This window comes from Diabrotica virgifera, chromosome 8, assembly GCF_917563875.1.
Source record: "Diabrotica virgifera virgifera chromosome 8, PGI_DIABVI_V3a".
NCBI classification, from domain to species: Eukaryota; Metazoa; Arthropoda; class Insecta; order Coleoptera; family Chrysomelidae; genus Diabrotica; species Diabrotica virgifera.
Genome location: NC_065450.1, coordinates 137,876,070 through 137,893,227, shown reverse-complemented (window position 1 = coordinate 137,893,227; position 17,158 = coordinate 137,876,070). Strand labels below are relative to the sequence as shown.

Sequence of the window (17,158 nt, the reverse complement as noted above, 5' to 3'; positions counted from 1 at the left end):
TCACCAAAATGGTTTATGTAGTGGTTACGACGCAAACTTTGATAGGGCAATCCGAGTTCATTTGCCGGCCCTAACTAATAGGACGGTTGGGATATCAACTCGGATTGTCTTATGGTAAAAACCGCTAGACGCCGTAAAAATGAGTAGCGCATAGAGTATTCCAGCTACAAAAGAGCCGATATGAATATTACGTGGCGCGAAAATGTATTTTCATTTTGATGGAAAATACAATTCTAGTTTTATTTTGAAAGATTTTTTCCATAATATTTGCTAAATTTGAAGTAAAACGCGCCACAAAAGAGCCTCAAAATGCAAACTGTACCAAAGTTACTCTTTTGGGGCGCGTTTTACTTCAAATTTAGCAAATATGGAAAAATATTTCAAAATAAAACTAGAATTTTATTTTCCATCAAAATGAAAATACATTTTCGCGCCACGTAATATTCATATCAGCTCTTTTGTAGCTGGAATATTCTATGCGCCACTCATGTTTACGGCGTTTATGACTTATCAGTTCATCTTCATTGAACTTTAGAGTACTTACACTAATACTCTCAGAACCAAACAGTAGTTGGATTTAAATTGTTGTTTAAATTGTAAAAAGTTAAAAATTAGCGAACCATAAGTCGAAAAAAATAGATAACTTTTTGGGAACGTAAAGTCCCAACTCGTAATAGCAGATTACATGTATGTTGGACCTCTGGAATCAGCCAACTAAAAAAAAAAAAAGAAAGTGTGTGTACTTTGTACGCACGTAAAAAGTTATACTTCTATTATATAATTTTAACGAAATAAATTTACTTAACAGGTTATTTGTATTTTATTTAAATATTAAACTAACTTTCTTAGCTACCACTTAAAATTTTTTTATTAAAACGATACCAAAAATTAAAAGAAAAAAAGAATATGAATCGTTCGGGATTTGATCCCGGGGCCTCTCGATCTCTGGTCCAATACTCTACCAACCAAGCTATCAAGCCCCTTGTAAGTGTCGTTTCGGATATAATTACACATCACGGTGACAAATAGAACAAGTGAAGTATAAAAATGTTATAATAAATATTTTATTATGTTACTTCCGAGGAAGACAAATCCAAAGACACAAAAATTATAATAAATAATACATTTACTAAAAACACTAATACTTCTATACTCTTAAAACACTATATTCTTTTAATGACTTATTTGCCCTGACAACTCTGATACATACATATCTTGAAAGATACATACTGTCTGTGTGCGCATGCGCCCTGGATTATAAAATTTCACTCTCGATCGTAAAGAAGTATAACTTCAAAAAGAGTTGTAATAGTATATTACATACCTAGCGGGAAAGTACTCTATTTCAGCCGAGCGGCAAGGTAGTTTACCGAGGTGCGAAGCACCGAGGTAAACTACAGACGCGAGGCTAGAATGAGTTCCTGCTAGGTTTGTATACTATTTTACTCACAATCGGTTAGTAGTTTATGGATTTCTAATACTCACAATCTACCAATAATAATTTCGTTTCAAATATCTGTATCCATTTTCATTATGTGATAAGATGAATTATTTTAAGTAACCTGTGAGATCGTTGCTAGGTAACAAAACAAGTTTGTTGGATCTGACATTTAGGCGATACACGACGCCATTAATTGTACATATTAATCAAATTGTGTTTATTTTACAAAAATGTCTGATAGTGAATTTGAATGTACGCCACCAGAACTGCGGGTAGCTGCAGAGAGAGCTACTGAAGGAATAATTTCTGAAAAAAGCAGGGAGAGGTATGAAAACACCTATGAACTATACAGTAAATGGTGCGTGGCTAAAGGTGTGCAGGTAGAAAAGTGACAGATGCTAGCCGGGAAAGTACTTTCCCGGCTAGCTGGGAAAGTAAACTAAGTAATAAGTCGCTTCCTGATTACTTCAAAGGTTAGAAATCCATAAATTACTAACCGATTGTGAGTAAAACTATTTTAATATTGAATATTTGATTATATTTTTTGCATAAAATATTGGAAAGTTATGAACACTGCAGATTGCAGATATAATTAATCTATACGATATATGAATATTTTTTTAAGTAAATTTTTAATTTTTATATTTGATTTATTCTTACAGCATTGCAATGTGAGCCTCCAATAGAAATTGCTAATGGAGTGGTTGATATTTCCAATGGAACGAGTTATGGCTCCAGTATTCAGTACAGTTGCAGTAATGGATTTATCATGGAAGGACAATCAATTTTAACGTGTTTGGCTAATGGGCAGTACGATCACACTCCGCCAGCATGTGAAAGTAAGTTTAATATTACTTATACAGAGTGAGTTTTATGTATGGAACGACCCAAATATCTGAGACGGCTTGTACGATTTATATAGATATTGGTAGGTAAGGGTCTTCTAATGCGGCCGATATTAACTTTCTTATTTCAAATGGACCACCCTGCATATTTTTTTACATTTTGAAATTCCCAAGAAATACTCATTATTTTTCATGTAATATTTCGTATAACTAAATACCGTAATGTTGGAGTTATCGCTACATTTATTAAAAAAAAATTAAAACAAATTATTAAGATCAATTTTTTCGATCTGGGCAGACTGAATATTCATTAACATTTAAAAAACAAATGTTTTGTAATAAAACATGCCAAAATTATTATGGGGATCTGATAGAACAAGGTTTGAGCTTGAATTTAGGCACTTCGTAATTTTAAAAATTATATTTGCTACTTGTGTTTTTGAGCCTTGAATCTCGTCATTTATCGTTTTTCACTTTTAAATTATTTATAAATCGAAAACGACCAACTTTAGAGAAAAATGACAGAAGACCTTTTTTGTACCCATTAGTCCAAAGAACCTAAAACAATGTCTTCCCAGGCAGAAAAAATTGATATAGATATAATATGTTTTAAACTTTGTTTTAAAATAAGTAATTATAGCAATAACTTCGAAATTACGGCATTTAGGTATAGGGAATATCCACATGAAAAATATTCAGTATTTCATAATGATTTCAAAACGCAATATACAGGGTATCCCATTTGAAATAAGAAAGCTCATTTAGTTGCCGTAATGCGTTGCATTACGTTCTGTAAATCATTGTTGTTATCTGTCATTATTACTGTGTCGTCTGCAAAACGTAAGGTACTCAAAACTTCCACATTGATAAATATGCTTTGTCTTGAATCTGAGAGCGCTTCTTTAAATACCACTTCATTTTAGATTATTGAGGATATTTATTATGTACATTGAAGAGTGGTGGGGACAGCACGCAACCCTGGCGGACTCCGGTGTGTATTTTGATATCTCGGGTGTTCTGGAAGTCAACTCTTACATTGGCAGTTGGATTTCAATATAGACTAGATATAATTTTCATATCAAGACTGTCAATTGATTCGTCTATTTCCAAAACCGCCCATTTGCAAAAAGTGCAATTTTTACAAAAATGAAGAAGATTTTTTTAGTAAAGTTGGCCGGTTTTGGAACCTGGGGGTTAGGTGGAAGAGCAGCTGTACATTGCTGTCCTTCAATGATGTACAAGCTGAACCTCGCCCTACAGACCAATTAATATTTTTGTTTTGTTGTATAATTTTTGGAATACTAATAAAGACATTTATTATTATTATTATTATTATTATAACTAACCATCATCTTTGAGTCTAGTTTGACCTTCCGATGACCAACCTTTTTTTGTTACACGGATGACCAACGGGGGTAAAAAATGACCCCAAGTCAAAAATAACAATTGACATGGGATATAAGCTGTTTTAAGAAATAAAATATTGTATTCGTAATTTTAATATTAGTATTGTATCTTAAATGATAAATAAACATTAGTAAAACATATTTAAATCACAACTGAACCAAAACAGGAATCATCAATCTGAACATAGAACTATGTAAAGAAATTTTAAAATATACATTAATTTACGTCGCCACGGGTTTAACAAACAACTTTTTTTTAATATTGGAATGTTTCTTACAAACAATTAAACATAATAGACGGTATTTACTTAATATAAAATTGGAACATGGAAGGTCAAGGGAGTTCGTCTTTGAGCCCAAATTCAGAATTTTTTTCGTAAAATATAGGGAATTTTTTTATTACAAAATATGAGGGTATCTAGGATAATAATTAAAGTTAAATAAAAAAATAGTGAGTTTAAAATTGAAAATATTTCTGAATTTATCAAATAAAAACATACATTGGGGTCACAATTTACCTCCATTGGTCATCGGAAGGTTAAGTGTGGTAAATGGCCGCTTTTGAACATTTTTCATGTATCAGAAGGAAGCTCTTAAGAAACTTTAGCTTGTAGGTAATTTTCTTTAAAAATTTTTGCACATGGCCTGTTTTTGAACTAGACGACTCAATTAAAGAATTAAAATATTATAACTACTTTTTTGTCTTTTTTATGGCTTTAGTCCCTCTAGTCACCATATATAATAAAATTAAATTTTAGTGCCAACAACTACAACACTTCACCTCCCAGAACCGACAAAAACAACAAAACGTCCATCTTCAGTAACAAGCACAATAGCAACATCAACAACAAGACCTAGGACCAGAGCAACACGTCCACCTCCGACTACCATTCGCGGTGTTGAGTTAACCAAGGGAACCAATAGGACACGAAGACCCTATACCAGGTATAACTTGTATTTTTTATTTTAGTAAAGGTTTAAAATTTCTTACATACGCTCTGTGAGAACAACAGACCACAAGTTAACGTAAATATATAGAAAATAATATTTGTGCATATTATGCACTTATAACTAACAAAAGAACCTTTAAGCAACGAAAATCATAATATATATAGTCGGTTCGCTAAACTCAGACACAACTGTCTAGCGATTTTATTATGTAATTTTTTTGTTTTTGGCCAATTTTCCCAAAATTGGCAAAATTACTAACTATTGTTTTCTGAGTTTAGCGAACTACTACCTATTGTTGTCTGAGTTTACTACGGTTGTGTCTGAGTTTAGCGAACCGACTATACCTCATATACAGGGTGTCCCAAAAAGATTGGTCATAAATTATACCACACATTCTGGAGTCAAAAATAGTTCGATTGAACCTAACTTACCTTAGTACAAATGTGCTCATAAAAAAAGTTACAGCCCTTTGAAGTTATAAAATGAAAATCGATTTTTTTTCAATATATCGAAAACTATTAAAGAATTTTTATTAAAAATGGACATGTATCATTCTTATGGCAGGATCATCTTAAAACAAAATTGTAGTGATATTTATCCACCCCATAATAATTTTATGGGGGTTTTGATCCCTTAAACCCCTCAAACTTTTGTATACGTTCCAATTAATTCATTATTGTAGTACCATTAGTTAAACACAACGTTTTTAAAACTTTTTTGCCTCTTAGTATTTTTTTGATGAGCTAGTTTTTATCGAGATGCGGCTTCTTTTTAAATATATTTACATAAAAATTTTATGGGAGTTTTGTTCCTTTAAACCCCCCAAATGTTTGTGTACGTTCCAATTAAACTATTATTGTTGTACCATTAGTTAAACAGTGTTTTTAAAACTTTTTTGCCTCTTAGTCTTTTTTTGATAAGTCACCTTTTATCGAGATGTGGCTTCTTTTTCAAAATATACCTAAAAATGTAAATTATAAATACATTTTCAGATTATTAACAGGTCTCTATAATCGTACTTAACCATATACAAATATGTGGTGGATTCGATAAATATTCAAAATATCTCGATAAACACTGGCTTGTCGAAAAAGTCCAAAGAGGCAAAAATGTTTTAAAAACACTAATAATTAAATTGGAACGTGCACAAAAGTTTGGGGGGTTTAAGGGAACAAAACCCCCATAAATTTTTTTTTGGGGTACACAAATTTCACTTTAATTTTTATGTAAGATGCTGCTGTCATAAGAATATTACATGCCCATTTTCAATTAAAAATCTCTAACGGCCGGTTTCACAAAGTAAAGTTAACTTGTGGTTAAGAGATAACCAGAGGTTACCCCAAAATAGGCGTTTTAGTTTCAGGTCAACGGCGAAGTATGGTTAACTCACAGAATTTTTAACCAGAGGTTGGAGTGGGTTACCCTTATGAGTATACCCAGAAGGATAACAATTATTAAACTGAAACGCATATTTTGGGGTAATTTTGAGGTTATCTCTTAACCACAAGTTAACTTTACTTTGTGAAAACGGCCGTAAGAGTTTTCGATATATGAAAAACAATTGATTTTCATTTTGTAACTTCAAAGGGCTGTAACTTTTTTGTGTGCACTATTGTATATTGGTAAGTGAGATTCAATCAATCTATTTTTGACCCCAGAATCTGTGGTATAATTTATGACCAATCTTTTCGGGACACCCTGTATATCATCGCTTTTATATAGAGTTATTGATTATACAGTTTGTTTCGGTAGTCGTTCCTAATTCATTCTTTGTACATGCCCACACATCATACGATACAAAAACAATCGATTTTTGTTTTCCTACGTAAAAACATTTCTTAGTATTATCTATCACAAAAATACTATCCAAAAATTTTATTAAGAAATTCGAAATAGAAACGAAATTATAGCTGTATTTATAGTGGTCCCTATTTAAGCTAAACCTATCGTTTGTATCCAACAACGCACGCGATGCTTGAACTCTACAGCTGCAACTCAATAGTTGGGTTCTAAAACTTATAAAGCGAGCACATGTTTTGTATTATTGAAATTTATCTTCTTCTTCTTCCTCTTCTTCTTCGTGTGACTATGATTACTCCTGTTTGTCTGCCTCTTATTCTTTTTGAGTTGTTGCTGACTGTACATTGTCTTTCCACCTTTGCGGCGGGCTTCCAACGGGTCTTCTGCTATACGGCTTGTTATTTTTATAGATGTTCGCTATTTTTTTTCTTGCTTTTATCCACCTGTTAATATTTTGAATTCTGCATCGTTCTCGTATACTTCTGTGAATTTGTCTGTCTCTTAATGATATGCCCGCTACTGATCTTAATACTTTTATTTCGATATTGTTAATTTGTTGTTTCGTCTTTCTTATATTGGTCCTTGTCTCCGCTGCATATGTTAGGATAGGTCTTACTGTTGTCTTGTATACTTTTATTTTGCTTTCCGTGGTCAGATATTTGTTTCTCCATATGGTTTCTCGGAGGCAACCAGTGGCGTAACAAACTCCGTCGCGCCCCCCCCCCCGCAGAATTTGAAATGGTTCCCCGAATTTAGCTTAAAATAATGTGATTTCAAAATTTTTTTGTGTTGGTCAACTAAAATAGCAATATGTAGGTAGGTACAGGAAACTTCAGTCATGGAATACATTAAAATGCATTTTTAAGTGGTTAAATATCAATTTTCCCGAACCCTTTCTGCTGGGTGATAAACTCCAGACCCCCGGGTAGGGGGCCCTCAGATCACGTTTGCCCCGAGGCCCCAATATCGTACTTATGGCCCTGATTTAATGTCATATTCGAATTCAGCATAATCAAAAAGAAAATAGAAATATTTTTGAACAAAAGTAAAATGATGAATTCACCGATATTTTTGAAAATTATTTATACAAAACAGTTTTATTGTTTAAACAATACTTTAAGCAATACATTACTTTAAGATAAAATATATAAACTATCAAAAAATGTTTTAGAAAAATATAAGCTTGTTTGATTTTTTCCGAAACAATGCAAGTTTTTCTATATTGACTTCCCTAAAGCTAAAGCTTAAGTGTTATAATTTCCTTATCTTTCCGTTTATCTGTTGAGAGATTGTCCAATGATTACATAAGAAAAGTCGTCAATAATTGTTCAATAAATGCGTACCAAACTGATGCAACTATTGGGACCGTGCAAGTACGGAAAAGCGACACCTGGTTTCTACGCTCTGCACTTTTATTCGCACTTTTAATTATATTGACCAATCATATGGTCCTGGTTACGGGATAATTGTCAAGGTCATAGTCCAAAAAAAAATAATAAGAAGAAAAAATAAGATTTAGGTTATGTTATTAAAACGTAAATAATTGTATGTAGTAAATAAAATTAGTTATTAAAATGCAGTACTGCAAGCAAAATACAATTAATTAAATTTATCTTTATATAATAATTGCATATCATATCAAGATTGTGGAGCAATATATAATTTTTCTTCTTAAATGACAATAGGTATGAAATGTACGTCAATTAACCAATTTCAATTGACAATATGAATTATTTAAGAAAGTTGCAATTTTTCTCCGCTATTCGCGCACGATCGTTTCGCGTATCCCTTCCAAGTACTTGCACACCGCGAATAACAACATATAAAATAGAATAACAACATAATAAAAAAGTAAAACAACAGAAACATAAATAACATTCAATGCAAACAACCAATATGAAACTACCGGCGATAATTTTGTATCGAAATGTATGTAAAGAATAAAGAGAAAACCCATTTATAGATTTAAAAATACTGTTCTTAAATTCGGCAAATTGCAATTCTCAAATCTTTTAATAGTCACGTACAAAGCAATATAGTTTATTGTCGTTACCATAAAATTTCGGTAGGCCGAAAGGGATTAAGTTTCTAGATATTATGAGATGATTCACTTGGCAAATACGTCTATTTAGAAATTTACGTATTTAATTTTAAACACACAACGTAAAATAATACAACAATAACAGATTTTTACATAATATCAGATGACAAGATGGGGCCCCTAAGCGATTGGGCCCCCGCAATCTTAATGCTGCGGGGGCTCTGTTACGCCCCTGGAGGCAACCACTTACTCCTGCCGCTTTTGTTGCTTGTGTTGTGGTCTCTGTTCTTATATTCCTGTCACTAGTGATCTTTACTCCTAGGTAATTGAATTTCATTACTTGTTTTACCATTTTGCCGTCTATTTCTAACTGGCATCTACGCGGTTCTTTACTAATACATTTAGTTTTTTGCACTGATATTCTCATATTAAGTTTATCGAATTTATGAAATTTATGGAAAATTATTATTTTGAAAGTTGAAAAGAATGCCTGAATCTGGTGGTAATTTAAAAGGCAGTCAAAGTAAGAAGACGCATTAAAATAAGCATAATAATCAAAGAGAATTTATAGGTAATCAGTTTACTGCAGAAAACAATAATTCTGAATTACCCAGTTCCTCGAAAAAAAAAAGAATGTGTGTGTACTTTGTACGCACGTAAGAAGATATTCTTCTATTATATAATAGGTAATTTAAACGAAGTAAATATACTTAAAAGGTTATTTGTATTTTATTTAAAAATCAAGCTAACTTTCTTATCTACCACTTTCAAAAAAATTTTATTAAAACAACCAAAAATAAAAAAAAATATGAATCGCCCAGGAATTGAACCCGCAACCTTCCAATCTCAGTGCTAACGCATTTCCCACTACTCCAGCGAGGCCCTAGAAATTGACGTGTAAGTTTCGGATATAATTACACAACACGGCGACATATAGTGTAAAAATGTTATGCTTACATAATATTTTATTATTTTACTACAGGGAAACACAAATCCAAAAACACAAGAATTATAATAAATAATAGATTTCCTAAAAATACTAATATATTCTTTTAATGACTTATTTGCCCGGTTACAGATACATACATACCTACCTTGAAAGATTAGCAATTAACTACATACTGTCAGAACTATATACTGTCAGTGTGCGCAGGCGCGCGGATCTATGTACAATTTTACCCTCAATCGATTCGCCGCTAAAGAAGAATATCTTCAAAAATTAAAATCTGGTTTTGTATCGCATGCATCCTATTAAAATAAAAATTTTAAAAATAACAAGTTTTTACTGCTCAGCTGCAAAGATGCGTTTTGTAAAAACGAGGTCCGTTCTGCTACCGAGAATTATTCCACTCTATACAATTACTACTCGTACACCACCTCTGTATGTGTAAATGTCCTGAACATGTTCTACATTTCCTGATCGTATTCACACTCTTACTTGACTAGAATCTGGATGAAATCCAAATTTAGATTCGTCGTAGAATAAAACTGTAGCACAATCATTTGCATCCCAGTTTTGATATTCTTGACAGCACTCTAATCTTGCAGCGCGATTGCTTCTAGAGATAGGTGGACATCTCAATGGCCGTCGATTGTGGAGATTGGCTTCATGAAGACGATTTCCTGCAGTATCACAGCATATGATTACCTGGTGTGCCCTCTACAAGTCGCTAACCAATTTAGGTGCTGTAATTGTTGGTTGTCTTCTAGCGGTTAACACTAAACATCGGTCTTCAGCTGCAGTTGTAGCGCGCTCATGTCCTAAATGACTTTAGGCTGGACTTCCAGTGTCACAAAAATGCCGCCACAATTGACTTGTAACACTTTGGGAGACTCTCATGTACTCAACTACATTAGCTTGCCGCATGCCACATTGAAGAAGGCCTACATCTCTATTTATCTCATCCAAAGATAAATGACGTCGTTCCATGATAAAAAGCAATATTTTCAATGCACTAAGTAAACAAGAACTTTATAGCATAAACAAAATCGAAGCTAACAGAATATTTACTGCAGTGTAAAACATAGATTTTGGTCTTCTCCTGTAAAAAGCTTCTTCTTCTTCTTCTTCTTCTTCTTCTTCTTCTTCTTCTTCTTCTTCTTCTTCTTCTTCTTTTTTTTATATAGACATTACTTTGTCTGTTTTTTAATGTGCCTCCAGTAAGTTGTCATTCCATCTTTTTCGTGGTCTTCCCACTGATCCTCTTCCTGTTGGGGAACCGTCTCTCGCCGTCCTTACTACTCTATTTGTTGTCATTCGGCTTATGTGGTCATTCCATTCTACTCTTCTGCTTTTCACCCAGTTATTAATGTTGTCCACCTTGCATCTCCTTTGTATATATGCACTTCTAGCTCTATCCCACAGCGTCTTACCATCGATTTTTCGCAATGTTTTCATCTCTGCTGTTTCTAGTATTCTTTTTATTTTTTCTGTATCAGGTCGTGTTTCTGCCGCGTATGTCATTATTGGTCTGATGACTGTTTTGTAAATTCTGCCTTTCACTTCTTTTCCGATGTTTTTATTTCTCCATATTGTTTCATTCAGGCAACCTGCGGCTCTGTTTGCTTTATTCACCTGATCTTCCACTTCTGTTTCGAGCTTCCCGTAACTGCATAGTGTGATGCCTAGATATTTAAACTCCACCTGTAAAAAGCGTTGTCAAATATTTTTTATCACTTGTCGTTCACATTTTTTGTTATCAGTTATCACATTAGATATTGATATTATGTTATCTGAATATCCCTAGACTTTGCAATGGGTGTATTTCGGTATACAGATGATCCCAAACCCTTTTTTCAGTGCTTCATAGTTTGTCGAATTCGCTCTTACGCATTAAGTTCGAAATGACCGAAAAAAACGTACATTCGTGATTATTATACATAGAACTTCAAAAATTATGTATTTGTTGAAGAGTATTTCCATATTAAAGCTACTTATACTTACTCGTATATGTATAATTGGTTGACAATTACAATACTCTAAATTGATAACCAATCCATGTTGCGAATAAAGATAATTTGAAACAAAAGTAATCTATGGTGACAGTAGGTTTCACAATTTAAACGGATAAAATGACAATTATTTTAATTCTAGGTTAGAAATTTGTCAACGACGTAAATATAAATGTTTTATGTCATTGGTATATTTGGACATTGAAAAGTAAAATTGTATTCTGTACTTATTTTTTTTTCTTAAAATATTTTAAATATTAATATTCTGACAACTGTCAGATTTAACTAAAATGTCATGCCTCGATTCGCTCGTGACATTCTTAAAATCATATAATATGACGTCAAAATTAATGACGCACTGGAAAAAGGGTTTGGGATCAGCTGTATATTACGTTCGTCAAAGAAAGTTTACTAAATTATTTATTACATTATTTCAGGCCAACTACGGAATCCACAACACAAATGTCGTCATCAATACCGCCGTCCATAATAGTAGCTGGCCATCCGCAAGATAACGAAATAGCTGGCAGTTCAAATATTCAACATGCAGAAACTCCGAACGTTAACGTGCCATTATCCATTGATGGTGAGAGAAAAGAGCCTTTCGGAGCCAAATTGAATTTGGGAGCCATTATTGCGTTAGGGGCATTCGGAGGATTTATATTTTTAGCGGCTATTATTACTACAATAGTTATTTTAGTAAGAAGGTAAGAATATTTGGTGTAATATTAGTTTTATAGGGCAGGTCGGTAAAAAAATAGTGTTGGGAAGTTTTACAATTTTTAGGTATATCTACTAAACAGGCAATATCGAAATTCAAGAAAAATTACTGCGACGATTGCTATTCATTAAGGGCAGTCCGATAAGTACTTAGCCTACAAAAGAAAAAGGAAAATTTTGGAAAAGTGGCAATTTATTTCTCTACCGATACACTTCACCCAGCGATGCTCCAAATTCTTTAAACCGTCTGAAAAATACCTTTTCTCGAGGTCTGCAAAATAGTCTTCCGTGGCGGCGACGACATCCTCATTCGACTTAAATTTCTGCCCAGCGAGTGTTTTTTGTAAGTTTGGAAACAAATAGTAGTCGCATGGGGCCAAATCTAGAGAATGCGGTGGATGGGGCAACCGTTCGTAGCCCAATTCGACTAATTTGGCCATGGCGATGGCGGAGGTGTGAGCCGGTGCGTTGTCATGGTGGAAGAGCACTTTTTTCTTTGCAAAATGGGGTCGTTTTTTGTTTAATTCGGCGTCGAATCAGCCCAATAATTCGGATAATAGGGTTCTGTGATCGTTTTGCCCTTCTCCAAGGAGTCGATGTAGATCACACCTTGTGAATCCCAGAAAATGCTGGCCATTACCTTTGCGGCCGATTGGACAGTCTTCGCCTTCTTCGGAACACGTTCGCCAGGTGCTGTCCCTCTTTCGACTGTTGCTTGATTTCTGAATCCATGTTTTTTCGACGATTATGAGACGACGTAAAAACTCCTTTGGATCACACTTAAATAGCGTCAAACACTGCTCTGAAGTGGTCTATCTGTTACGCTTATTGTCTGAAGTGAGCAAACGCGGCACTCATCGCGCCGACAGCTTTCTCATGCCCAAAATTTTATGCAGGATATGACCTACGCGGTGTTTTGAGATGCATACTGTGTCAGCTATCTCGCGCACCTGCAGTTGGCGCTCTGCCAATACAAGATCGTGGATTTTTGTCACAACATTTTCGGGGCACCTACGCGTGGCTCATCAAAAACCGACGTTCGTCCACGTTGAAACTCGTTAAATCAATTTTTGACAGTTGCCATCGAAGGAGAAGAGTCTATATTGCTCCACCGACCTATATTGCTCTTTTTCCATTTTATTAAAATCCGCGGACACGCTGACTTTCACACGCAATCACAACAATACTATATTTTTGATTTGGATAAAATTTTGACATTAGCCGTCTACAAGAACGCATTAAATGACAGTACACTTCATTTGTGATAGTGGCGCCATCGGGCGGAGAGGCTAAGTACTTATCGGACTGCCCTAGTATGAATGTCTAATACTATGTTCTAATAACGTACTATACACAAAGAGGGCGTTCATTGACTCGATATTTTCCAACCTTGAGAAATTTGACACAATTTTTCAAAAAAATACAGTCAATACAGTCCAAGCAAATGTCACCTGAATCTCAGAGGAATTTTAGCCACCTGGCCGGTAAAGGTAGTGGGTAGGTACTCTTAGACAATCCCAGTGGAGGACAGACTTACTTCAGGGATCCGACCCTACCATACGCAAGCCTTTATTCTGCCAATACCTGCAATATCCTACCAATTTCCCAAACCAACCCACCAACCCGTCTGGCAAGCATGGTGATCAAATGCCTAAACCTCCTCAGCATGGACAGACATTCAAGAAAAGGGCCCTCAGTACCCTGCAGCTTTCTTGTTCCCAACCAAGGAAGCGGTGGGATTCACGAAAAGCGGGCAGAGGATGCGAAAAATCCCCTGGTTTTGTAATTTATTGTAAAAACCAACGTATTGCAATGTATTGTACCTCCATCTTCGAATATGCAATGCAGTACCGGCATTTAATTTTAATCTGTTTATCCTTTGTCCACTCTGTGTTAGATGTTAAATTTTTTTGCCATCAATTTAAACAAATGCCTACCTACGACATTCCAGGATATCTTCCTAATATGGCGAAATACCCCTGATGATTCTCTAAGAGCGAAAGTATACTTGTGCTAAAGATTTAATAAATTCAGTGCTAAACGACTGATCTACTGTGCGACTGGTTGGTAACTGACTAACTAACTGAACTGACTGAGGGCATAAGAATTCGGCTTCTTTAGGCTTTTACGAGAGGGAAATCAATAATTAGTTTTTGTGCGTGTCTAATTTAAATTTTAGAGTAAATAAACCTTTTAGGGCGGTCTCACACACTTAAATGTTTTTAAAGATCATTCATAAACGCATTTACCAAACACTTGATATGTATATTGAAGAAACCCAATTTGAATTCCGTAGAGGCGTAGGTACTCATGAAGCCCTCTTTGCATTCAACGTACTAATCCAGAGATGCTTGGACGTGAACCAGGATATGTACGTCTGTTTCATAGATTACAAAAAGGCTTTCGACAGAGTCCGCCACAAAGAGCTAATGGACGTCCTCAAAGCAAAACAATTACAATACAATGACCTTCGAATTATAACAAATCTATATTATAAACAGCAAGCACACATACGCATTAACGAACAGACATCAGAAGAGTTCGAAATTAAAAGAGGAGTGCGACAGGGGTGTGTATTATCACCACTACTATTCAATGCATACTCTGAAGAAATTATGAAAAGAGCTCTTGAGGGAAAAACAGCAGGAATAAAGGTAAATAGAACGTCAATTAACAACATTAGATATGCGGACGATAATAATCATAATAGCAGACAACCTTAAAGACCTCCAAAAGATAATGAACAAGATAGTTGAGTATGGAGAAGAATGTGGATTATCAATAAACATCAAGAAAACTAAATTTATGAGGATATCAAAAACCCAAAATAATGATGAAATCCTGACAATTAAAGGTAAAACTTTAGAACAAGTAGAAAACTACAACTATCTTGGCACAATAATTAATCAAACAAACGATTATTCCAAAGAAATAAAAGTTCGAATAGAAAAAGCAAGAACAAACTTCAATAAAATGAGAAAGGTACTTTGTGCAAGAGAACTGAAATTAGACTTGGGAGTTAGGCTGGCAAGGTGTTATATTTTCTCGACGCTGCTTCACGGGATAGAAGCATGGACACTTAACGCACGGACTACTAAAAAGTTGGAAGCATTTGAACTGTGGATGTATAGAAGAATCCTGAAGATATCATGGACCGAGCATATAACAAACAACGAAGTCATGAGAAGAGTCAACAAAAGACTGGAAATATTGGAAGCCATCAAGACACGAAAGCTGCAGTACCTAAGGCATGTTATGCGTAATTAGAGATACAACATACTTCAGTTGATTATACAGGGGCAAATCCAGGGCAAGAGAAGTGTAGGAAGGAGACGAATCTCGTGGTTGCGTAACTTGAGGGAATGGCACGGATGCACATCAACCGAACTATTCAGAGCAGCAGCATCTAAGATCAGAATAGCCATGGTGATTGCCAACCTCCGTCGCGGAGATGACACGTGAAGAAGAAGAAGAAGGGCGGTTTGGTACCACAAAGAGCTTTTAGTAGTTTGGGGAACATGAAAATGCAATAGCGAGACTGAACTTGTGCTTCTAATACCAGCCATGTTACATATGGTAGATTTAGGCTATACATTGTTTTTATGAACGCTTAAAACGTCTGAGAAAGAAAAAATAACTCAGGATAGAGATTATGAATTTGCTCTCATAGCGTAAAGATTTCCAAGTCAAAAAGATTTGCGACAGTCGACGGAAATACCAAGAACACCAATGGATTCGTGATTTGCTGACTTTCCTCATATTCGAGTTAATTGCAACCTGCAAAGGGCAGATGTTTGAGCACGTGTATAAAGTGGTAGAAGATGCGACAAATTATATTAATATCGTATAAGTAGAAATATATTATCGATATGTTACAATGTTGTAACACACCATCTAGAGAGACCAACGACGTAAAAATAGTAGCGGAAAACTGGCTACAAACGGCACAGAGAACACCCACATAACAATTTCATGTTCTTAGTATATTCATAGAACATACTTTTCAGAAAAAGTATATGCTGAGAATATGCGTAATGACCATTGGGAATGTGCAGAGCAGATGCTGAGTATATACTACATTACAGTACTTAAACGTTCTATTTATATACTTAGAATGTACAACCACACTTCATTTCAGTATATTCCAAGAATATACTTTTTAGCAAATTCTAAGGAGGTGCTATAAACCTTTTATTTATATACTTAAAATGTACTACCGCACATCTATTTAGTATATGGGAAGAATGTTCTTTTAAGAATATTCCAAGGAAGTGCTATATTGCTCCGAAGTATGTTTTCAGTATCACCGAATCTCATCCTAGGTTCTACTTTCAACTAAATTTACATATTACATATGAAAATGTAGTTAGTACATTCTACAATATTACTTAAAAAGTAAATATGACATATTATATAAATTTTAGTTAGTTATATAAATATTATATAGGTAAGTAGGTATATAATATATTTAGTTGTTATGTGCATATAAAAATAAAAATGCTGAATATATAAATACCTATAGTACCCAAATATATATTATGTAATATGTATGTAACTAACTAAAACTGATATGTTATTTATATGTAATTATATACATACTTACTATTTAAGTAATATTGAAGTACCAAAATGAATTTTTTATTTGCAAGTTGACCGCAAACAAAATAAAAAGGTTAATTATGCATGTTCCTAGTCCTTGTAGACACAGCATAGAGTCTATGTCATAGACAGTGTTAGTGTTGAGTGTTGACACAAATGTCAAATGCCTAACTGTACCTAACTATTTTCATATTTTGTAATTTGCCTTTGTTCCCAATCCCCTACCCCTTATGCAGGTATGCAGCGGTCGTTTCCCCTTTTTTGTGGGTTTTGGCTCAGCCACCTAGCTTACCTGAATGTCAATTCCATGTAAAAATTAAATTCTACATAAAAATACTGATGATAAACTTAAATCAAAATAGTCAATGCATTTCAATTATGAAAGCGGAACGAGAATTTCTCC

At 34.3% G+C, this 17,158-nt stretch overlaps 1 protein-coding gene across 1 annotated transcript in view; it reads left to right on the top strand.

The window, feature by feature from the left end:
* LOC126890346 (uncharacterized) overlaps positions 1-17,158 on the top strand; it is a 481,113-nt gene that overhangs the window by 447,923 nt on the left and 16,032 nt on the right. The window contains exons 8-10 of the mRNA XM_050659218.1: positions 2,104-2,280; positions 4,451-4,637; positions 11,874-12,143. Of these exons, the coding sequence (XP_050515175.1) occupies positions 2,104-2,280; positions 4,451-4,637; positions 11,874-12,143 (634 nt within the window). The remainder of the gene's footprint in view (positions 1-2,103; positions 2,281-4,450; positions 4,638-11,873; positions 12,144-17,158) is intronic.